The 24,944-nt window shown below is 33.5% G+C and overlaps 1 protein-coding gene across 1 annotated transcript in view; it reads right to left on the bottom strand.

The window, feature by feature from the left end:
• LOC140432645 (transient receptor potential-gamma protein-like) overlaps positions 1-24,944 on the bottom strand; it is a 382,624-nt gene that overhangs the window by 1,863 nt on the left and 355,817 nt on the right. The window contains exons 18-19 of the mRNA XM_072520678.1: positions 20,216-20,492; positions 3,603-3,804 (exon numbers count right to left, since the gene is read on the bottom strand). Coding sequence (XP_072376779.1) covers positions 3,603-3,804; positions 20,216-20,492 — 479 coding nt within the window. The remainder of the gene's footprint in view (positions 1-3,602; positions 3,805-20,215; positions 20,493-24,944) is intronic.

The raw sequence follows: 24,944 nt of genomic DNA, 5'->3' as shown, positions 1-24,944 counted from the left end.
TGATATTCTCAGCATTCTTCTATAAAGCCACATCTCAAATGCTTCAAGTTTTTTAATAGTGGTGTCTGTAAGCGTCCATGCCTCCGCCCCGTACAACAACACAGAGAAAACATAGCATCTCAAATGTCTCATTTTTGTATCTAGGGATATGTTGTGACTTTTGAAGATGGCGCTCATTTTGTTAAAGACCGTTCTTGCCTTTCCTATGCGGCACTTTATTTCCTGTACATTGCTCCACTGTTCGTTTATAATAGTTCCCAGGTAGCAATACTGTTTTACTCGCTCTATCTGCGTCCCATTAATGTACAGATGAGCCCCATTTATATTCTCCTTGCTGATAATCATTTGTTTCGTTTTGTGGGTATTAATGTTTAGTCCGTACTGTTGACTGTACTCGTTTATTCTGTCTATTAGCCTTTGGAGTCCCCCTAAACTATCTGCTATCACCATGGTGTCGTCGGCATATCTAACATTGTTTACTCTTTCACCATTTAGAAGGATGCCTTCGTCTATTCCGTAAAGAGCCTCGTTAAAAATTTTCTCTGAGTACATATTAAATACACTACAATACAATTTGTAAATACACTAAACACAGCCAAAAGAATTCGTTCTTTAATTTTTTTTTTGATGTACCGTCCAGTGAGCGAACTCTAGCGAATGCAAACACATTTGTTTTTGCTATGGTTTGTTGGGGTGTATACATTTACCGAAAACGTTTGGTCACAAGGCTTCGGCCACATGCTTTCGCCCGACGTGTACGCGCGTTAAGGCTTAAAGCGAAAATAAGTTGTTTATCCTTTAAGGTGTCCATTTTCAATACTGCTATTGGTGGTTTTCGTTCATGACCTTGATTTTCTGAAAGTCATTTATTTTTATTTTCACATTCAGCTTATCTTTTAAGAATTTTGTAGCATCTTCAAGTTCTTCATTTTTCTTAAGTTCGAGCCCTTTGATTACAACATTCTATTATCTGATTTGCTTATTCATTTTCTCAATCTTGTTCTCCAGAAAGTTTACTTTATGCTCTAGCTCTAAATTTTCTTTCTTTAAATTACAAATTTCATCTTGAAAGTTTTTTTGGTCTTTTCTTATTGCTTTTACTTCGTGCATGAGATCCGTCATCATTTCTTTTAATTCATTATTTTTAAACTCCTTTTTATTTGAAGATCTAGAGACTTTCTAACTTTTCGTAAAAGGATTCCCACCTTCGCCCTCATTTGTCCACCTTTATCTTTTTCCATCTTCAGTAGATGATTCTTCGCTTTTAAGTATATAGCGTTAGATTTTTCTTCGTAGTCACTTAGTGTACGCCTATGTACTGTTTTGGTACTTGTTTTTAAATTGCTTACAAGCGATTAATTTCAAGTTTTTAATATTTCGTTATTCCGTGGTGAGTTGTCTGTCTCCCATCGGACGCATCCCCAGGTGGTGGATAGGGGAACGCCCTAACCGGTCATAGGACCGGTGGGTAGTTAAAATAAAAATACCAACCGCGAACCAAAACAGGCTAAGGTATGGCGACCCTAACAGAAGAGTCCCTGGCCCTCCAGATTGGGGTTTGGGCTAGAGGCTGACAACCTCTTCCTGTAAAAAACATATGTTACGGAACCTCAGGAACTATTAGCTGGACGGAACTCACGACGATGACTCTACAAACGAAAAATGGAACTGAGATTAGGAACATGGAATACTCGAACCCTGTACCGAACTGGAGCACTCACATTTTTACTAGACATAGTGAACACATAAAAAGTAGATGTTTTAGCACTGCAGGAAATGCGGTGAACGGGAACTGGCACTTTTGAAAAGTGAACCCATTCCATATATTATAGCTGCAATGAAAGCCAACACATAGATGTGGTGGGATTTATTGTAAACCGAAGAACAAACGACCTAATTATTGGGTAAAGGGAAATTCTTTATTTACAGTTTGATCAATGCACATGCCCCAACTGATGATAAACCAGAGGAAATAAAAGAACAGTTCTTCGAAGACCTAGAGCAAGCCCTAGGAGATGTCCTAGAAATGACATTAAGATTATATTAGGTGACATGAATGCAAGAATAATACGAGAACGAGTTTTCATGCCCAATGCCCATATAATGCTTATAAAAGATGTTTTCATGCTTATAAAAAAATATGGACACAAAAATCCTTCCCCAATGATTGGAATATGGGAATACTTTGCACCATACACAAAAAGGAGATATCTTTAAATGCTCTAACCACAGAGGAATTACGTTTCGCTTCTAAATGCAGCGTATAAAATATTTTCCACAGTACTATGTCACCGTATAGAACCATATGCAGAACGAATAGTAGAAAAATACCAGGCTGGTTTTAGAGGTGGTAAATCTACAATTCATCAGATTGCAACCCTGAAACAAATTTTGGAAAAAACACTGGAATATGGCATTGATACTCATCACATATTTATAGACTAAAAAGCACGCCTCTGTGAATAGAAGAGAAATGTTCAAAGCAATAAAAGAGCTAGGAATACTACCAAATCAGTTGGTAAATTTAACAAAACTTACTCTTGAAAAAGTTGAATGTAGAGTACGAATTCAGGGGGAACTGTCTGAACCTTTTAAAACAAATAATGACCTACGCCAGGGAGATTCTCTCTCCTGTATACTGTTTAATCTGGCTCTGGAAAACGTAATACATATGTAACAAATCACAACCACTGGTTCAATATGTAATAAATCAGTGCAAATCCTGGCCTATGCTGATGATATCAAGATTGTTGGAAGAATGGAAAACGCTGTACGAGCGGCGTATGTAGCATTAAAAGAATCAGCTACAAAAATGGGTTTAATAATAAACACCAAAAAAACGAAGTATATAAAAATAAGCACGAAACCACAAATCCTACGATCACTCGTTATAGAAAACGACGTCATCGAAGCAGTAAACGAATTTGTATACCTGGGAGCGCTCCTTAACACTGAAAATAATACTACAGAAATTCTACTAAACCGCAGAATTTGCGTGGCTAACAGATGCTATTTTGGGCTCAATCTCCTCCTTAAATTCACAATTATATCGAGAAATATAAAAATAAAACTCTACAAAACTAATACGCCCAGTCCTTACGTATGGTTCAGAGACCTGGACTCTAACAAAAAATAATGAAAACACGTTAGAATGTTTCGAAAGAAAAGTACTAAGGCGAATCTATATGGAGCAGTGAATGACAATGAAGTGTGGAGAAGACGATACAACTTCGAACTTTATAGAATATACCAGGAACCTGATACCGTAGAACATATTAATATAGGACGTCTGGAGCAACATTCTTGAGGAGGGTAGGACCCACGCAGGGTTGTAAAGCCAGAATGATGATGATGAATATTTCGTTATTACCGCACAAATAATAGCTTTTAAGACACAACACTTTGTGCCAAAACAAGTCAATATTACTCGAATTTTCAAGCTAAATATCGGAACCGATTTACACACGTCTACCTTGTTTGCCAGTTGATAGCGAATTCCCTTCAATATTCAAGCAAAAACACTATGTATATTAAAACCATGCACATGCTAATATCCAATATGGTGATCATTATCTGGTAGATTTGATTTTTTTCTTATTTACCTTCTTCGGTGGCATTTTTCGATGGTGGTGGCTATGTTCAGTTGAAGTGGTTGGAGGCACTATTGGACTCGAATTTCTCGAAGCCGAGAATTTCTTTCTCTTCTTCTTTAGTAACGCCAAACCTTGTGCGATCCCGTGTAACTCTTTGTCAGGCCGATCCGGAACGTCCAAACTTGGATTCGAATCCGAAAAACTAGCGGACCTATAGAAAAAAAATTGCAATAAGTTTATTGTATGTGAGGAATCAGAAATGAGTTGAATTTATTTGTAATGTACTGAAAGCAGGCAAGTAAGTTAATTTAAAAATACAAATAAATAAAAATAAAAATTGTTACTTGTAATAAAAATAGACAAATTAAAATACTGCATCGTGCTGTTATACAGGGAACTAAAAAAGTCACTCATGATACCGAAATTTACTATAAATACAAATTACTATAATTATGAGAGATTTAAATACATTGAAAATTAAGAGGTAGAGAAGGTTGTTGGTAAATATGGGCTAGACAAGAATATACTATTACAAAATACTGTCCGTGGAAGCCTACTCTCCTCTATATCTTAGTAAATATATAATTCTAAAAATTATTATACACTCCAACTTCCAGCTTATGTTACAAATAAATTACTACTTCATCTCCACAATGCTGAGTGTGTCAAAGGTACAAATGAGAGTATAATGAAAAAAGGAACTACAGGCACAAAATCACAAAGGTCTATAAGTCTGATGCAAGCCACAAATGTTACTGATGATGTATGATCCAATACCTCGAAACGTTTCACGCCACCTCAGAGGTAATGCTTGCAAAAAACATTCTCTATAGTAAGAGTGAATAATATACAGTGTGTTTGATGTTGTTGCTATGGCTCATGAAGCTAATAAGTTTTTAATTTTTTTTTTCTTGAAAAAAGTGATAATTGAGGTTTTGTTATGGAGGTAAAATTTTTGATAGTTTAAAAATTAAATATAAATGTGGGTATACAACTTTTTCTGAAGTTTATACTGTATTTTTTATTGGTTTTGATCACAAATAGATATAGTGAGGTCCTAAAGTAACGGATACAATATTATAATTACAAATGGAAAATCCTGCAATAGGTCTATTTTTATATATGAAAATACACTTTCAAAATGACATTATTCAAATGTATCTTGAACTCCCTATAAAGAAAGTAGTTACCTCTGACAAATTTTTAAATGAAAAGGGGTAGCGTGTGATACAGCGTTTAAAAAGTCATTTTTTAATGCTTTATTCAGCAATGTACATATTTTTCTTTTTTGTTCAGGGATAGTTAAGAAAAAAATTATTTTATTTCATTACATCTAAAAGCCAGTGAGTCGAATATCTTTCACGATTGACTCGTCTATTAGTTGTTTTGTTGCCAAAAAAAGTTACATCGGATCTTTTTGAACTAATTTAAGTTTACTAATAATAATTACAACAATTTAGTCTAAATCATATGATCAAAATGATCACCGTTTGTCTTTTGACAGAAAAATAGATGGTGTTGAAAATCTTCGATAATATTTTCCATCTCTGCCGTGATTTCATTAATTTCTTGCCTTATGCGGTGCCTTAAATCATCAATATTAATTGGTTTTATCATTTAAATTTTTGTTTTTAAATAGCCCTATAAGAAAAAATCCAGTGGAGACAGATCACAAGAACCACCACATTATGCTGCTGCATAATGTGGTGGAGCTCCATCTTGTTGAAACCATATGTTCCTATTAATTTCTATGGGGTTAACTGTATCTGGGAAGCGTTGTCGTAAATCAGGTGCTGAAACATTTTGTAGAAAGTTCAAATAACTCGGCCCAATTACTGTACCCTCAAAGAACTATGGTCCAACCATTCTGTTATTTAATACACCAGCCCAAACGTTCACTTTCTCAGGACACTGAATGTGATCTTCCCTCATCCAGTGCGGATTTTGCATACTCCAATATCAACAATTTTGCTTGTTGACCATTCCATGTAGTATAAATGATGCCCCATCTGAGAAAAGAATATTTTTGGGAAACATCTGGTAGCATCTTTCATCTATTGGTAATTATTTCATAAAATTGTAAAGAAGTTTTACTTATATCATTGTCACCAGCCAATTCTCATGTTGGTTTATGTGGATTTTACTTAACAATTAACAATACATCCAATTTCTTTTGATCATTCAATTTTGATCTGCCAGGTTTGGTAGAAAGATCAGAATAGCCATGATGATTGCCCACCTCCGCCGCGGAGATGGCACGTAAACAAGGTTTGGGAATATCATTGACAGTTCCAAATTCTCGGAACTTTTTCTCTATTCTACTCACAGTAGACTGGGTAATGTGACGGTCAGGATACTTTTTATTAAATAATCTGCATAACTCAGAGCGCGTTCTTATTTTTTGATTCACTCGAATCAATATTAATATTTCAATTCTCTGGGATTCAGTTAAGCTCATTTTAAAATAATTTAGAATAATGTTTAAAAATTCCTAATGAAACGTATTTTCACTTTAAATTATTAAGGAGGTCTAACGAACTATTATTAATTTCAAATAGGTCTAATCTTTTATTATCGCGTAAATAATAATGGATGAAAGATATTCTAAACAGAGCCAAATTTCATCAAGAAATTCATTTCAGAAAATTTGTATCAAAAGAATCTAAAAATATCACAAAAGATGGGAATCAATTTTTGAATGGATTTGTAGTGATCAGGATTACAAAACAAAGTCGTACTGTAAAGTTTATTCTAGTTCACTACAATCGGAGATTCAGGTATTAAAACTTCATAAAAATCGTAAACATAAACAAATGATAAAACTTCACAGATCTCAAGCATCATTAGTAGAGTTAACTTAATTAAAACAAATCAAAGAAACAGATTAATTACCAATACTGTTAACGGTAGCTTATAAATACTTTCATCTCAATGTATAAAGGAAAAAAATAGTATACATACATAATATGTAATATTTGAGCCGTCAAAGTAAATGTATCTGGGATGTACTTGATCTATGTATGGACACGTACAAAAAAGTTCGAAAATTCTAACGATATCAGACGAGGATGATGATACTGAGCTTGATCTTAATTTCGACTAATAGTTTTTATAAATTTTATTATGTTTTAAAAAATTGCTTTTACTTTTTTTTTAATATTGTTAAAATTTTATGTATTCAGAGTTTTGTGTTTAATAAATTTTTCATATCTTTTGAAGATTTTTGTTTGTGGCGCTGTTGAAGCCAGTCAATCGTTTTAAAGCAGGGGAATTGCTGAAGAAGTAAACTTAGACCAAAGTACTGTTCGAGGTATTTTAAAAAGAAATGGATATCGGTGCTATAAAGCTCAAAGCACTCAAGAACTTTTTCCCGAGGACAATATTAAACAAATGGAGTTCTGTGAGGAGATAATGGAAAAACAAAATGATGATCAAAATTTTTTAAACAACATTTTATTTACTAACAAATCGATATTTTCTCTCCACAGGAAACACAATCCATCCATTGTTCGATATTGGTCCCAGGAAAACAAGCCTATAAGTTTTCCTGTGTGTACAAAACATAAACAAAAAACTTAATGCTCGGGCGGATATTTTGGTTGATTATGTAATAGGCCCCTTTTTTATTGACTACAACGACACTAAATACCTCGAACTGCTTCAAAATCAAATCGTTCCGGCAATTCAGCAACTTCCTGTTAATTTTGGACATATTTAGTACCATCACAGATGTCACAGTCATAATACCAGGATAATTACCGAATTTCTCCCAACCATTTAACTGTGTATTATTTGTATGGATCGTATTATATTACTGCAAGGTAATTTCTCTGTTCGGTTGTTAAAGTCACCCATTAAAACGACAATGTCTTTAGAATTCCTAGTTTGCTAACAGTTTCATTGAGGATCTCAAAGCCGAAACATTTATTAGCGATTGTTTTATCCTCTAATTGGGCACTAATTAACGTGATAGTATGCTGATAAAGGTTAATATTCACTGTATATATATTTTCATTGACCAATTTTGTAGTTTGTCATTTTATTTTCTAATGTATGTTTATTGTTTTTCCTTTATTCAAATGTATGTGTATGGAAGAATATATGAAAGTATTTATCAATTCGTTTAAAACTATTGTATCTTTGCTTTGTTTTGATAAAACTCACCATATTCATTTCAAGATTTTCTATCTCCGTTACACTAATTTGTCGTTTATCATTAGATCCCTCCAATGTTTAGGTTTTTTTATTAAGTTGGAGTTTTACGTATACCTATTGCTTGGCTTGCTGCTACAACCCTCTTTTTATCTGGGCTTTGAGACAGGCAGTAGCATTATCGAGATATTTAATCCATTCGATGATATCACAGGTGGAGAAGATACAAAGATCGAAAAAGCTAAATAGAAGTTACGTAAAACTGCCCAATGTTTAGGAATTTCTCATCTCCTAGAGTTTGCAACGCACTATACTAGTTTGTTATTCCATAAATATATAATTCTCCAAAATACACATAAGTTTTTAATCCAAATACGGTCAGCTACAACCAACTCAGCAAAAATATGTGGTCCAATTAATATTTCAATCTAGTTTTTAATGAGCTGCCACCAAATTTTATCTTTTAATTCAAAACTAACGTAGATAGAAGCTCCGGATTAAACGTGATGGTTGGGATAACCGAATTAACCTAAAATTGTGATATTTTAAATATCCCAGATTTATGTCAGCAGAAATGTCAATCAGTTTCCCATTTATAAACCTACGGAGATCTACTATTAGTTGTTTAATGAAATGTGTATTGCTAGTCAAAATGTCAGAGTTATGTAAAGTTCTTGAATGTATGTGTTACAAAAAAGTCATAATTCACAAAATAGATATTAAACTCTTAGCTTCATGACCAAACAACAAGTGTTACTAGAAGTAAACTAGGAAATATAGTTAATTTAGCACTTTTTGACAATAGAACATAATGCAAAAAAACTATTTTTAATATTTTCACAGTATTTTAGTTAGCTTTACATATTTAACTGAAACATTACCTTTTCCACAGAAATGATCATTTTAAACTAACAATTTATACGCCAAAACTCTGTATTTAACAAAGATAGTTTCCTCCTTTTAAGTACCTGCTATATAAAACATGTCAATACTATAATATATAAATTATATATATAGGGTGGTCCTTAAGTAATTGTGCAAAAAGAAACAGTAGATTCTACACTTTAAAATATTACGATTTAAGCCAAATTGCTTTAATAAAATGTTGATATTAAGAAAGATACAGGGTGTTACAAGTGCAAATTTAAAATTTTATTTTTCGCTATAACTTTCATGTTTGTAAACATTTATGTATAAACATTTACAACCGGGTACTTACAGGGCGCCACATGCGCCACATGTGTGGCATAAATTTGCATTTAACTTTTTTGCTCCTTAAGTTACCTATATTTGGGACAAAAAATATTAAAGATACATTATTTTAACAAAAAAAGGTATACCTGTTAATAACTTCAAAACTCAACAGTTTTCGAGATAATCGCATTTTACAAGTCAGCTGCATAATTCTGATTTAAAGCAATTACTCCAGGCAACGAAGGAAAAAGTCTTGAAAAAAAAACCTAGTCTTGGAAGACGCCAAAATCAAAGGCGTGCAATCCTGCAAATATTTGGGGGTCATTTTCAACAAGAAGGGAAATAGCGCAGATGAAATCAGGGAAAGAATAAACAAGGGCAGAGCAGAGACCCGTGCCTTAAACTCTCTTCTCTGGCAAAAAACAATTCGACGAGAAACCAAAAAATACATTTACGGTAGTATAGTCCAAAGTATTACACTTTACGGTTCGGAAGTATGGGACGTCACCAAAGCTAATAGAAACAAACTTATGACGACAGAAATGGATTATCTGAGACGAAGCTGCGGTAGATCGAAACTGGAGAGAGTTAGAAACGAACAAATAAGAAACGAAATGAAAATGGAAGATGATAGAAAGAAAACAATTAATCTGGTTCGGACATGTTAAAAGAATGCCAGAGTACAGATGGCCTAGGAGAGTACTGGAATGGATCCCTCCTGAAAGAAGAAAGAGAGGACGACCACGGAGAAGTTGGCGCAACGATATTGATGAAGCAATGGCGGCAAGAGACTTAGAAGAGGCAACTGCATATGACAGAAAAAGATGGAAATTGGGGGCGGAGAAGCGGCGACAGCCGTAATAAATCCGTTATTATTATGTTAACGAAGGAAAAATAGACAAAACCATTAATACTTCTGAATTTTGGTATAAAATACCTTAAACTAAAGTTAATAGTTAACGAAATATTAAATAAAATAAATATATCAGCAGGATAATTAATAATAGGATTTGACAAAATAACAGAATAATAGAATTTTACATCAAACATTTTACGTTTTATGTTAAATTAAAGTTAAACTAAATAACATAACTTTTTGTCAAAGTAAGTGTTTGATATGTCCACCATTTTATTTAATTCATTGGCGATATATTCCATAAAAGATCCTCTCATATTAAATAGCATCATTGGTTCTAAAGAAAGTGCTGCAGTATTTATTTCTTCCCATAGTTGGTTGCGAATATTTATGGGATTCTTATAGACACGTTGTTTTAATGCGCCCCATACACCCAAATCAAGCGGATTAAATTCTGGGCTACTTGGTGGCTATAATGTATAATGTATGAATATATATCATTTTGGATACATATGCAAATCTTATGGTATATTATGGAACTACTATGAATCTTATTTGTCGCAGAGGTTAAATAATGTATTAAATTGTGATGTATCTCGTCCATTGGTTTTGGTTACTTATATACACACGGAATAACCTGTCGATGACATTACTTATTTATATGATTGTTACAGCTTACGAGTAACTACTCGTATAATTACATCTCGAACAAATGGACTATTATTATTTACTAACGAACTAATATTATGCTAAACTAAATTGCCCGTGTGTTTACTACATTTATAAAAATATCGGTTATTAGGCCAACGATGATGTTTTTGTAAAAATGCTTGAGTCTTTAAGGCTAGATTTGTAGCAAAAGTATTATGAACCAAGACACATATGTGTTATTCAATACCTGTGCTCTAGTTTCTATTATTGGTCCTAATAAAAATGGGTAAATAATTTACGTAATGAATAATAAATATTCTTTTCGGATTTTTTATGAATTAAATAATTATATCAATATCTCACCACATTGCCAAGGAATATGACTACCACGACCAATCCAACGTTCAAAAAAGTTGTATTTAAATATGTTCTAACTGCCTTCTCTCTAGAATGTGGTGGTGTACCATTTTGCATAAACCACATATTTTGGGTTTTCAGTATTTTACAATAGAACTAATACAACGTCAGTATAGAAACTTAAGAATCGTTAGAAAAAGGAAATTGTAAACATGATGACGGCCAACGTCTGAATACGGACACGGCATCTAAAGAAGAAGATGTATAACAAAGCATTTTGTGATGTTACATTATCATCTTTAAGTTGTTTTAATAAGAATAAACTATGAAGTATGCTTATCTACAGGTATTCAGTGCTTTACCGCACAAATATCAAACTAAGAATTATTATGCAGCTGACTTATAAAATGCGATTATCTCGAAAACGGTTGAATTTTGAGGTTACTAACAAGTATACCTTTTCTTTGTAAAAATAATGTATCTTTAATATTTTTTAACACAAATAGAGCTAACTTAAAGAGCAAAAAAGTAAAGCGCAAATTTATGCCACACATGTGGCATATGTGGCGCCCTCTATTAGTTAAATTAAAGTAAGTATAAAATTATAATTTATCCTACTCAAAAGCATCCAACTGTAAATTCTTGTCCAAAAATATTTACAAACGTAAAAGTTATAGCGAAAAATAAAATTTTAAATTTCCACTTCAACACCCTGTATCTTTCTTAATATCAACATTTTATTAAAGCAAGTTGGCTTGAATTTTAATATTTTAAAGTGCAGAATCTACGGTTTCTGTTTGTACAATTACTTAAGGACCACCCTGTATAAAGTAGGTACCTCCTAGGACACGGTAGCGGATACGGGCAACAACAGCTTGACAATACTAGACAAAACCGGAGTATTTGGAATGTTCTTTTTAAGAGGGAGTTTAAGAGGGAGAGGGAGACAACCGCTACAATTAAATGATAACTTTAGATGGTGAAATGATTTTCAAAAATAATAGTTTTAAGTAACTAGGATCGGTACTAGAGTCATGGCGAAATATATGGAGAAGCACGCAGTGAAAAAAGTGTGGGATAGATAAAGTGGAAGAAAGCGAGTGATGTGTTATGAGACAAAAAGCTCCTATTGAACCTGAAACGACAATTTTATAATACTGCATTAAAATTAGCTTTACGGTGTGGACAGCGTTGTTTTATAGAATGATCGCAATATCACCAAAGCTCTTCACTGCAACTCTAGAAAATATATTCAGCAAAATGAAATGATAAAACAAAAACCTATCCATTGATGTAGAATACCCCAGCCATCAAAGATTTACCGACAACATCCTTCTGATTGCTAATAATCCTGCGGACTTACAAGAACTGATAAGCGACCAAAATGCAGCAAGCAATGAAGTTGGCCTAAAACGAACAAAAACGAAAACCATGTACAATGAGCTAGTGGATGTTTAAGATGGTATAACAAACACTGCACTTAAGACAGTAGACAAGGATGTGTACCTGGGACAATAAAAATCTGGCTCCTTACTATCAGAAATCAACAGAACAATAAAATTGGCTTGGGCATCTTTTGGTAAAAATGCAGTTATACTCAAATCCAGGTGCCTAAAGAAAAAAGCATTCGATCATTGTATACTACCAATCATGACATACGGCTACGAAACTTAGACACTAAAGAAAGAGATAATATCGAAACTCAAAGTCACTCAAAGGCCAATGGAGCGATACATGCTATGTATAACAAAGAAAAATCGAAATAAAATAGAATAGATTAGACAGAAAACCAAGGCCTAGTGACGTAATGCACAGAGTTAAAGAACTGGCAATAGATAGTCCACTAGAATTACACTGTGATATGCAAGAGGCGCCAAGAGACCAAGAAGACGTCCAAATTTAAGATGGGACTATGACATAAGGAAACAGGCCGGTACAACATGGCACAGAAAATTTGGGTAGAAATGAAGAACGACTATGTAAGAGAAGCTGCACCATAATCGGTAGAATACGCTGAGAATGATGATGATAGGTCAGTAAATGTTCCAAGTTCGAATCTCGAAAACGGTTGAATTTTGAGGTTACTAACAAGTATACCTTTTCTTTGTAAAAATAATGTATCTTTAATATTTTTTAACACAAATAGAGCTATTTTAAAGAACAAAAAAGTTAAGGGCAAATTTATGCCACACATGTGGCGCCCTTTATTAGTTACATTAAAGTATGTATAAAATTATAATTTATCCTACTAAAAAGCATCCAATTGTAAATTTTTGTTCAAAAATATTTACAAACGTAAAAGTTATAGTGAAAAATAAAATTTTAAATTTCCACTTTAACGCCCTGTATCTTTCTTAATATCAACATTTTATTAAAGCAAGTTGGCTTAAATCGTAATATTTTGAAGTGTAGAATCTACGGTTTCTGTTTGTACAATTACTTAAGGACCACCCTGTATACACTGCGCTCCAAAATTAACGCATAATTTTAAAATTCTTATTTTGAGTTGTAATTAATGGAGAAGAATCCTGGAACAGGCCAAGACCCAAAAAGGGTTGTCGAGCCAGTGATGATGAAGAATTAATTTCTAAAATTTCCTAAAAGTCCAATGTTTAATTTTTTGTTCCCTTTGTGAAATTTAAAATTATTGTTTTCGGTGATTAATTAAATCAATTGCATAATGTGGAATTGATTTTTTCTGTTCAGGAAACTAGCCCTATGTTCATTTTTGAAAATTTTACCTGCCTAAAATATATATACTTTTGGCATGTACCAAAAATAAAATAATCCTAAACTAAATCTTCTATCATTATTACTTTTTGTTTAGTATTTAACCAAAGACTTGTTAATTTTTACATCCGTGCTAATAACTTTTTTCTTTCGTTGATCTGTCGCTATAACTCTAATTTTGCATGGATCTATAGAAAGTTAACTTTGTGGGATACACAGAACATTTTTTGAGAAATACCATCAATCTGTTGTTGTGCATACGTGTTAAATATAATTATTATATCCTAATCGAACGATTCAATAATGTACAATAATTTTTTAATTGGAAAATTAAGTATATTTGTCACTTTGTGTATTTTGACTTACTGTCGTTATATTTTTTTATGTTAAAATTTAAAAAAGCAGCTTTTGCGACTGTAAACAAGCAGAAGAAAATAAGAAGCAAAAAAGATTACGACAATAGAAACAACAAGTGAAAAATGCAGTATTTCAATACAACTCTCCCTGACGAGTGGTTACTTATTTTACTTTGAGTGTCAAAATTTAATTCAAACAATTAAATTTTGTTTATCCAGAAAATATCGGTCTAAATGAAAGTGCCAGTTGCACCAAGGAGATCGTATTCAATGCAAAGTTTGTTCCACAGAGGATAACTAAGTATATGTGTTGAATCTTGTACGGTTTCAGATTCACACAAGGTATCGGAGTCAGCAAACAACAGTTCACATTACTAACCATAGCTATGTTATCTTTATATATATTCTCAATGGTTTTTACTAAATCCAGTGATATTCCCTTTTTATATAATAAATGTATCGTGTCCCGAATTCTTACTCTATCCAACGCTTTCTTCAAATGTATCAGACACATATATGCTGGTTTGTTGTATTCCAGCGACTTTTCTTTTATTTGTCTTATTACAAAAACTGCATCCGTGCATGATCTTCCTGTCCGAAATCCTTGCTGTTCCTGTTGCAGAGATATTCGTTCGTTTATTTTTGTCGCTATTATTCTTGTTGTCAATTTGAGTGTTGTATTTAATAGATTTATTGCTCGATAATTATTGGGGTCTTTCTTATCTCCTTTTTTGAAGAACATCACCATGATCGCTCTCCTTCATTCATCTGGTATTCTATTCGTGTTGATTATTTTAATAATAAGAAGTTGCAGTTGTTGTACAAGGTGATCACCTCCATATTGTAAGAGTTCATTTGGTATTTGATCTTCTCCTGGTGACTTTCTGTTTTTTAATTTGTTTATTCCTTCTTTCACATCGTTTTGGGAGATTTCGGTCTTTTTCTCAGTTATTATATTTGGCGTTTCTGGTAAAGGTTCTTCGTTTTGTTTTTTAAAAATTTCTGTCAGGAAGGCCACCCATGTATCCTCTTGTATGTGTTCTATTTCAACTAGTTCTTTCATTTCGCTTCTTTGTTGTCTTATGAAGCGCCATACTTGTTTCTGTTGTCCATAGAAATCCATCTCTAGTCCTTTTGTGAATCTTTCCCAGTAGTCTATTTTTGTTTTTCTTACCATTTGATGAGTTTCAGTTCTTATTCTTTTATATTCTTCATATGATTCATTTGTTTTTTTCTGACTTATATTTTAGGAAAGCTTTCTTTTTTTGGTAACCAAATCTGTTTTTAAATAGTGTTTCTTGTAGTCTTATTATAGTGCTCATAGTATAAATGAGTGGTTTGTGTTGGGTGTGAAACATTGCATCTTCGATATTCTTTTACATTGAGCTACTATTTAGCTGGACACAGCCAAAGAGTACCGACTTTCCATGCAAAGAAGAACTATCTGAAAAATTATCCAGACCGATAATACAAATAGTCAAGGGAATTTATGGAACTGTAAGAGGACGTAATGAAGAAAAATCAAATAAATTCTACAATTAAGGAATAAAACAGGAAGATATTTCCAATCTTCTGCTCTTTCAAAAATAGTATTATATAAAATGAAAAAGATCACGAAAAAGGATATAAATTATTATAAACTTTTGTGGGATACAGAAAAACACATAAAAATAAAAGAATTCCAATATGCCGACGATATCATTTTTTTTGGTTTTTTCTTCTTCAAAATTATTAAGTTGCATTGAATTATCATTTCTTTTGCTGAGTTGCAAGCGGTAAGACTCTTGTTAACTCACAAATATTAAAAAAAACTGGATTTTTTTAATATTTAATAATTGCATATTAAAAATATAGTTTACAGAATACTTTTGTTATGTATTAGATTATTTGAATAAAATTTGATTATTCAGAAAAAATCATCTCTTCATACTTTTATGGTTTAATTGAAAAAGCGTGACATAAAAACAGCAAAATAAATCAAAGCTTGAAATGCAAAAGTGTGGTTAACTGTAAGAGAAGAAAACAGTGCATATCCTAATATAAGTGCGTATCTCAAAATCAAATTTTTGAGCGTGTTTTTGTTTTTATAATTTTAAGGGGTATTTTGCTATTAGCTTATTTACTCTAGTCTACTTCTTTTATTTCATCTGGTTGCTCTATCTTGTCTTGAAAAACATTGACCAAGATGGTTTTATATTACAAATAATTAATTCTTTGTAAAGATTCTGTCAATAATAAATTGTGTTTTAGTAACTGAAAAGTCGCAATACTCAAATAAGTCTTTATATTTTTTATGTACTATTTTCTGATAAAAACTTTTTTACAAGAAGGCATGCTGAGTTATTAATTGACAAATACAGAAGGTTGACTGTTTAGTAGAACAAATAACAAATAGTAGATGGTAGTAAACAAACTAAGAAACAACAAATTTTTGGCAGTTATCAATTCCCGGTAGTGTTTCTTATACACACTATATATCACAAAGTTTGATATAGATCTGGCCATCGAAAAATAAACCAGGAGAATGGAGTCTGGGCTTGATATGTTCATTGAAAAAAAAAAAAAGAAAAACCAACTGGAATGTGATAACGATCGAGAACTAACTCTTCTGCAAACCGCTTATAAAATATTATAAAACATTTTGTATGCTGGATTAAAGTTCTACAACAAAGCTTATCTCAAAGAATATTAACTAGATCATTAGACCAACAACCAGATCTTTACGCCAAATTTTTGAAAAAGCTTCTATTTCATATTGTGATTTAAGGGAAACATTTACTTCGGTTGTTTTGTCTAGTTTTTCTCTAAAAGCATCTCAATTGTGTTTTTATTTAATAAATGTGGATCTTTTGATTTTTGCACTAGTAAGTAGGGAAAGTAAGGGATTGAATGTAGCAGTAAATATATAATTATTCTTATCTATAAAAGTAAAATATGGTCTTGATAATTTTCACCAAAGATTAGAGGCTCGTAATAAATAGAATTATTCCATTATAGCATTCAAAAAGTTTATTATACATACCTGTAGGGAATAACTGTAATAGTACACTTTCTTTTAATTATCACATAACTCATAAGCCTTACTAAACATGCAAAATTGTCAATTCAACCATCTTAGTACTTAGTATATGACAAGAAAAGACAGAGCAACTCAATTCAACTACATTTATGTAACTAAAACTTTCGTTACCTGTTATCGTCAGACGCAGGGCTATTACTGTGACTGTGCGAGTGAGTTGTGCCATTATCTGGACAACTATTGCACACAGAGTCTTCCGAACGGGACCGGCCGATAAGTCGAGACACTTTGCCAGATTTAGCTGCTTCGATAAGTGTGCCCCAGCGTCTTTTGTGCAACTGACTTCGTTTTAAATTTAGCCTAGAAATTTTATTTATTGTATACAAAAAAGAAGGTGTTAAGTGACAAAACTATGTAATTATTAAAGTATATATATATAAAGTATATATTCTTATTATTATTTTTGTTTTAGTCCAGAAGAAATAAAACTCTATCAAAATAGGCAGCACGAAATACGAAATGCTATTTTTGCATCAATATATAATAAATGTGGTCAAATTAAATCAATAATTTATCATGCCTACCATTAACACTAGGTTAAGTAGCGGTTTTGGATTTTTCTTCTATTTTTAAATGTACGAAAGCAAACCCGAATTCAGATAAACATTACGATGCCAAACTATATTTTAAAAATATTCCTTACTATGTGCCCGTAAATGTGTGTTAAATATAAAGAAAAACTAAATTGGACGTAAGACGTTCTAAGTTGGTACCGAAAAGAAGCATCAATACACCCAGTAAACCAGTTAGAAAAAGTAGGAATGAACATTACGGCAATTTAAAACCTACAGTGAAAACTAGACAAGAAAACACGAATTCCGTACAGGTTTCGTGATCCGAGTATAATACTTAAACAATATTATAAATTTTAAGCCCATATCTAAGAGACTGTTTTACTAGACTGAATGAAAAATGGTACACTATCTCAATTATATCCGTAAATACTCCGACAGAAGCTAAAGAGGAAACAATCAAATATGACTTCTATGAACAACTCAAAAAACGCTGGAGAGAACCCCAAGCAAGACATGTGAATAATCTGTAAAGACTTCAATTTAAAAGTTGGCAAAAAATCTAATCTAAGACAGACAATAGGGTTATGGTTATGGTAGATCGAGGCAGGACCTATTTATGAGTTCTTCAGACCTCTCATCTAGGCTATTGAATCATTCACCTCTCATCTAGGCTACAGTGGCCGGTAAGCATACTGACCACTAGAGAGCACCTTCTACGTTCTAAAAGAAGAAGTTGGGCTGTAAGACTTTTTGGATGACCCCACTATATGGAGCCTAGTCTGTCTCATACCTCCATAACTAGCCCAGGAATCCTGGAACCTCCGCAGAAGAAGCTTCCCCCTTCCAGTACTGAAGGGCACTCCAATTACAGGTTCGAGCCCCACCGGCAGAGTGAGCGAGCCCTCTCGTACCAGTGCGTCAGCCCGTTCGTTTTCTTTCACGCCAGTGTGTCCCGGTACCCATACTAAGTTAACCCTATTAGTCCAAGCAACATCAGCAAGTGCTTTCTTGCACTCAAGAACCAGCTTAGAGGCGCCTGAGGATTTTGGGCGCTTTCAAAGCCCTTAGCGCTGCTTGATTGTCAGAGCAGAAAGAGATGGTCCTGCCTGAGCAAGCCCTATCTATTATCTACTGCAAGGGATTGCAAAGATCTCGGCCTGAAAGACTGGTGCATGGGAGCCGAGAGCCCGGCCAGATTCAAATCCGATTCCGCTCCCATATACTCCAGCACCTGCCCGCTTGTCTATTCTGGATCCATCCGTGAACCAGGTAAGCCCGCTTCGACAATATCGACCGACAATAAGACAACGCAGCCTTCACGATATCTCAAACGATAATGTACAAAGGTTCGAAGAGCTAGCATTGGCTACCTCCACACGGGACCAAATTGATCACGTAATTGTCGATGCTAAACATGTAAATAATGTTCTGGGTGTAATATGCCTTAAGGGAGTAGACAGAAATCCAGACCATTACCTAGTAAGAACAAAAATCAGGTTGACAATACAATCAGAGAGAATTAAAACTACCGAAACATTGGCACCGTGAAACATCGAGAAAATGCAAAATGAGGAAATCGTAGAAAATTACATACAGGAAATAAAATGACATCTAAATATAGTAGACCAAAGCACTGATGTAGAAAACCCGTAGCAACAAATGAAAAAATCAATTACAGAGACAGCAAAACTAAGAATAGAAAGAAGTAGGACGAGAACAAGGAAATATAGTTTGATAAAGAATGCCAAGAAAAACTACAAGACAGATAAAAAAGCGAAAAATTAGCTTCTTATTAGGATCTTAGTCAAGACCCACCCAGGGGTGTAGTACTGTGAGAAGAACAAGAAGAAAAAGTGGGACTGGCCGATCAATTCTCGACTCAGGTAAAGAAAGGAAATTCAGAATATTGCGGTACATATAGACATATTTTAACGAGGATACAACATGAATAATCGTGTGAATTACTTAAATCCACGGGATGGTAGTTCGTTTCGCTAGCGGATCCTTGATAACTAAAAATTAATAATTACTTGCAACCATTTCATATTACTAAGAGGATACGCGTAGATATCTTTTGCTCTTTTTAATTGTTTCCTCGCTCTTAAACTTCGGCTAACCTTTGATCCATAGGGGTATTGTATCTGTTAAGAATTTAAATTTTAAATGGTTAGCTGATATTTTAAAATCAACATCGTTTACCACACATTTTAGGTATACAAGTTTAGGACTACTTCTATACTATAATCCACCGTTTTGATATAAAGTTGAATTTGAGTTTATATTTGTTCCAAGAAATACCAAAAACAAACTTTCTAAGATTTAAGCGAGCTTCGTCTCTAAAATTCATCACTAAACTTTCCTTTAACAGTGCAATGTAAAAAAGCAATGTAAGTTTTATTAAATGCCCAATTTGTAACTATTGTTTAGTAGCAATACTTCGCCATTCTTTCGTACTTTGTGTTCTGTGCTTTCTATTTGTAATAATAATTTTAGACAGAAACAAATTATATGAATAAAAATAATAAAATAATTCACAAAACCATTTGTAACATATATTATCATTTGTAAAATATTATATATATAATAATATATATTTGATCTATTTTAATAGAAAACGAACTAAACACACTCAAAAATTTTGTAAAATATAGTGATATAGTCAAAGCAGTTTTACCTTGTTTTTAAACACCACTACAAAAGCTAACATCAAATACACAATATAATACACTCACCTCTTATGATGATTGCCGTTGCCTTCATTGATACTTCCTTGAGAGGAAGAAACGGTACTACCATGAAGATGTAACTTTCTCGGAGTTGGAGTAAAGATTCCTGATAAAGTTGATCCAAAGAAGTCGTGGTGATGCGCATCACCTTGGTGGTGTTGTTGAAGTGACGCGATGAATTCGGCAACTGGAGGAAGAGAGCCAGTGGTTGAAGGTTGAGGAGCTATGTTAAAGCCCTTCATAAGGCGACGTTCCTTCTGCCTGTTCTTCTTACCCCCCGTTCCTAGAACGAGTACATGGCTACTTTAAAGACATAAGGGTTATCAAAAACTTGTATTGAAACTAGTTAGCTCACATACAAGTCGGAAATATGACAACAATAAAGCTCAGTAGGCAACTTTGAGGTTCATATTACAAAATTAATTAAAATATTACAGGGTGTTCGATAACAAAGTAGCAGACCAAACTTATGTTTTTTTTTTAAATGGAACTCCCTGTATTTCATTTTATATTCAAAATCTTCTTCACTTCTCCTTCTCCATTACAAAATGTAAAGTTTTATTATGTTATATAGGGTATTAATAAAGTTATAACCATTTTCTATGAAAATCGAAGAGGGAGATGAACAAGTTCATCTCCCTGTATAATTAAGTAGCATAATGGAACCAGAGTTTTAACCTTGTTTAACCTTTACGCTTCTTCAAGGAAGGGGTACTCCTTTTTTTGTGGAGTAGTGGTGGTGTGACAAAACGTGATGATTAATGTTTTATGTGGAGAAGTAGTGGACTACTAAAGAGCTAGGATTCAGAAGGTGGCGTGTTTGTGTGGATAATATGTAAAGAAGCGCACAAGACGAATTTAGGTGATCTATGCCAAACATGTCGAAGGAGGTACTTCAGGGGTTACCAGCCATACAATAGGAATGGCTCTTAATTAGCATTTTTGGCGTGCAGTTGTTAGCTGCGATATTTAATGGGGGTTGTTTCTAAGATTTCAAAATACTCATCAGCAAGTTCGTGTCCAGTGTTATGTAGAAGTTTGGCTGGATGGAACGAAACTCTTTTTTTGTGGAAACCTGGTGAGTATTTGCCCTCGGCGATTGCAAGGTGTCTTTAATACTTGTTTTGCTCGGTTGTTCGAGCCTGTGATGGTTTGAAGGACATACCTCCTGCTAGGGGATAGAATTCTGTCCTTAATAGGTGTTATATATATATATTTTTTTGAACCTATTCTCTATCCTTCCATTGTTGGATGTAGGTTTCCCCTAGTTCTCTCCATCTTTTCCTATCTTGAGCTGTTCTCTGCCATGTGGGACCTCCTTGTTTCCTGATGTTATCTTTCCACCTCATCTGTGGTCTGCCTCTTGATCTTTTGCGTTGTATGGACGCCACTTTCCGATGGCATTGTTCCATCGTCCGTCTTGGAGACGTTCATTGTGTCCAGCCCATTTCCATTTCAGTTTTGCTGCTTGTTCTATCGCGTCTACTGTCTTTGTTCTGGTTCTGATCCACTGGTTACGTTTTCTATCTTCAAGTGATATACCCAACATTTGTCTCTGTGTAAATCCATGCAAGTCCATGTCTGTGCTCCGTAGGTGAGCACCGATATTAAACAGGAGTTATATACCTTGCTTCGTAAGTATAGAGGGATTGTTTGATTTTTTAGAACGTAAGAAAGTTTGCCGAACGCTACCCATCCCATTCTTACTCGTCTCGATATTTCGGCTGTTTGATTTTCTCTGTTAGCTCTGATTGCTTGTCCTAGATAGATATACTCATTTACCTGTTCTATTTTTTCTGTTTGTATTTTTATTGCCTCTTAGTCTTCCGTGTTTGTCATTACTTTTGTTTTGTTGAAGCTAATTTTTAGGCCTTTTTGCAGTGATTTTTCATGAAGTTCATTCAGCATTAATTCTAGTTCTTGTCGTTCCGAGGAGATCAGGAGTATATCATCCGCATATCTAAGGTGATTTAGGTACTTTCCGTTAATACATATTCCTCTGTTTTCCCAATCTGTTAATTTTATTATATCTTCGAGGGTCAAGGTAAACAGTTAAGGTGAAATTATATCGCCTTGTCGGACTCCTCGTTTAACTTTTATATTATCCGTTATTAATTTGTCGTCCAGAATTACGGTCATGGTTGCGTTTTGGTTATATTTGCCAATATGTATATGTGTGCTGATGAGGATTTTTCTGTCAGTAGCCATGATGGCATTTATTTCGTAGGGTTTAAGGGAGGCGTAGACGCATGCTTGTATTTGATAATAGGTCTAATAAATGTTTTATAGGTGTGCAATAGTATGTTATATGACGTCCTGATCAATTTACCGGATAGCACTACAAGGACTCTAAACCTGTTTCTCGCCCTGTCAAGGTTATTCGGCCATGGACATCACGACAATTTGAATTATCTACGGTGCTCAATAAAGAAATAGGTCTGTAAGATTCAGGGTTGGAAGGATTTTCCCTTGTTTAGAAATCATAAGTAGCACAATAAAAATGATCTTTTGCTGTCCCATTTTTTTATTGATCGTCAAAATTTTCGAAAATGATTGATATTGCTAATTTTATTTACATCGAATACAGGGTGAGTTAAAACAAAAGTATATTATTTTCTCAATAATTTTATCATACTTTAATTTTTATTTATTATTACCTATATCAAATTGTATTAGTTTTTAAGATACTTATATTTTTCAAAGTAAATTATTAATTGGGTGTGTAACATTTTACAAGCTTTTAGTAAACCATAACTGAATTGTCTAAAACTGACAGTGCACTATAACTGTTTGTGTATAAAGTTACCAAATAGTTAAGATGAATGTTACTGTTGATGAAATGGAAGATATAATCTGGATATTATTATCTGGAATGGCGACCAAGACAAGAGGTATAGAGGACCAGGACAAAGCGGGAGAAGATCACTGACTAGATGGACGGATGATATAAAGCGAATCACCACAAATTGGATACAAGAAGCTCAAGATAGAAATAGGTGAACATTTTTACGGGAGGCCTACGTTCAGCGGTGGACACATTTAGGTATATTAATGATGATGATATGTTCTTTAACATTTTTTTTTATTTTAATTATGTGTTTACAGGTACTTTAACATGCTTGTTTACAAAAAACAGTACGAAAAAAAAAACACTTAATACTAACGCATGCCTACAAAAAAAAAATTGTAATGAAAAGGCCTATACAAATGATAGGAACTGATCAGTGTGACGTTTACAAACATAACCAATATTGCAAAAAGTTGGTTAAGTGATTACAATTGTTTTCAAGGCTAACTTGATCAGAGATGGGTTTTGAACTGAAGAAGCTAATATTAGTAAAAAAACTTGTAAGATACCTGGGTAATTTTTAAGTTCTAAAAAAAACTTAATTACCTGTGCTAATGAGGCTTATACGATCAACGAATTTGAGTTGAGTCAAATTGAATTTTACAACATGGATCTTTGTAGTAAACAAGTTGAATATCTCGTATATCAATTATATTTAATGTGGTAACTAAGAGGTAATAACAAATATATTTTGTGAAAGTTTCAAACACATTCATAATTTGAAAAAAAAAAGAAAAATACTTAAATAACAGTTTTTATCAGATTTTGAAATTGTTTAAATAAAATGAACCAAGCAACCCATAAATGTACCCATAATTTCAGTTTGGTAAGTCAAATTAAGAGTTTTAAATTCTATAAATAGCGACAAAAATTTTAAAATGCCCATTGTCAAATACCTTAGAGCTACCTTAAAAAGGGACGATAATTACACTTTTTTAAATTATGAAAATAACACAATGATTGTTTTAAGAATGTTGCATTTCAATAAAATTCATTACTGCTTACTTCATCCATAAATCAATCAAATTTTCCAGATGGCAAGCTGCTATACTGTCACCTCGGGGGAACAAATAAGGGTCTAACCACCTTCTGATATCCCCGGGTGTTCTGTAGAGGGCTTCGAATATACTGTCGAGAGCTCCTCTACTTAAGTCCATTTTTGGGTTATGGACTTGGAAAATATTTATCTTCGGTGTCTTGTCTTGAAAAAGGCAAGATATTTCTTACATGACAATTTCTTCGTCGAAATAAAACACCAAGTTAAATTGAAACAATTCTCAGCCACAGAGTATGGAAAATAAATGCAGGAAGCAGAGCCCCGAGAGCACTAAGCTCTCGGAGAGCCCGTGAGGGACTGACCTGGCTGACCTGAAAATCGCCAATATTTATATGTGCCGTTCAAGCGATAAATAGGGATTTCCAGATCAAGAGCCAATGGGAAAATTCGAGGCGGGGCGATGCGCATCGAAATGCGCACTAGTCCACAGACTATGGCATTCGATGACAATACATACCCCAGTCAATGAAGAAAAAGATCTGAAAAAATCTTTTGTTACATGTCACCTTAACATTTCTGTTAAATACCATTCTCTCTCCTGTTGCCGACAAGAATGTAGCGTAGAATAATTTTTAAATAATTTTAAACTGTTTGTCCTTGTTTTAGTGTAGTGTTATGTACAATTTATGTTTAATTTCATGTTTATTACATTCTGCGCTTGCTGGATAGCCCAAATTTGACGAAATGCCCCTGATTATACTGTACAAAGCTAAAGTACTTTGGCAAGATTTGATTATTAAAATTGTGCTCGATATTTGCTTTTAATTTTTCAAAAATATTACAAACTGTTTAACTATTCTCTGTAGGTTATTAACCCTCAACTGGCGTTG

Source organism: Diabrotica undecimpunctata, chromosome 1 (assembly GCF_040954645.1).
Source record: "Diabrotica undecimpunctata isolate CICGRU chromosome 1, icDiaUnde3, whole genome shotgun sequence".
In the NCBI taxonomy this organism is placed as follows: domain Eukaryota; kingdom Metazoa; phylum Arthropoda; class Insecta; order Coleoptera; family Chrysomelidae; genus Diabrotica; species Diabrotica undecimpunctata.
This window is presented reverse-complemented; position numbering and strand designations above follow the sequence as displayed.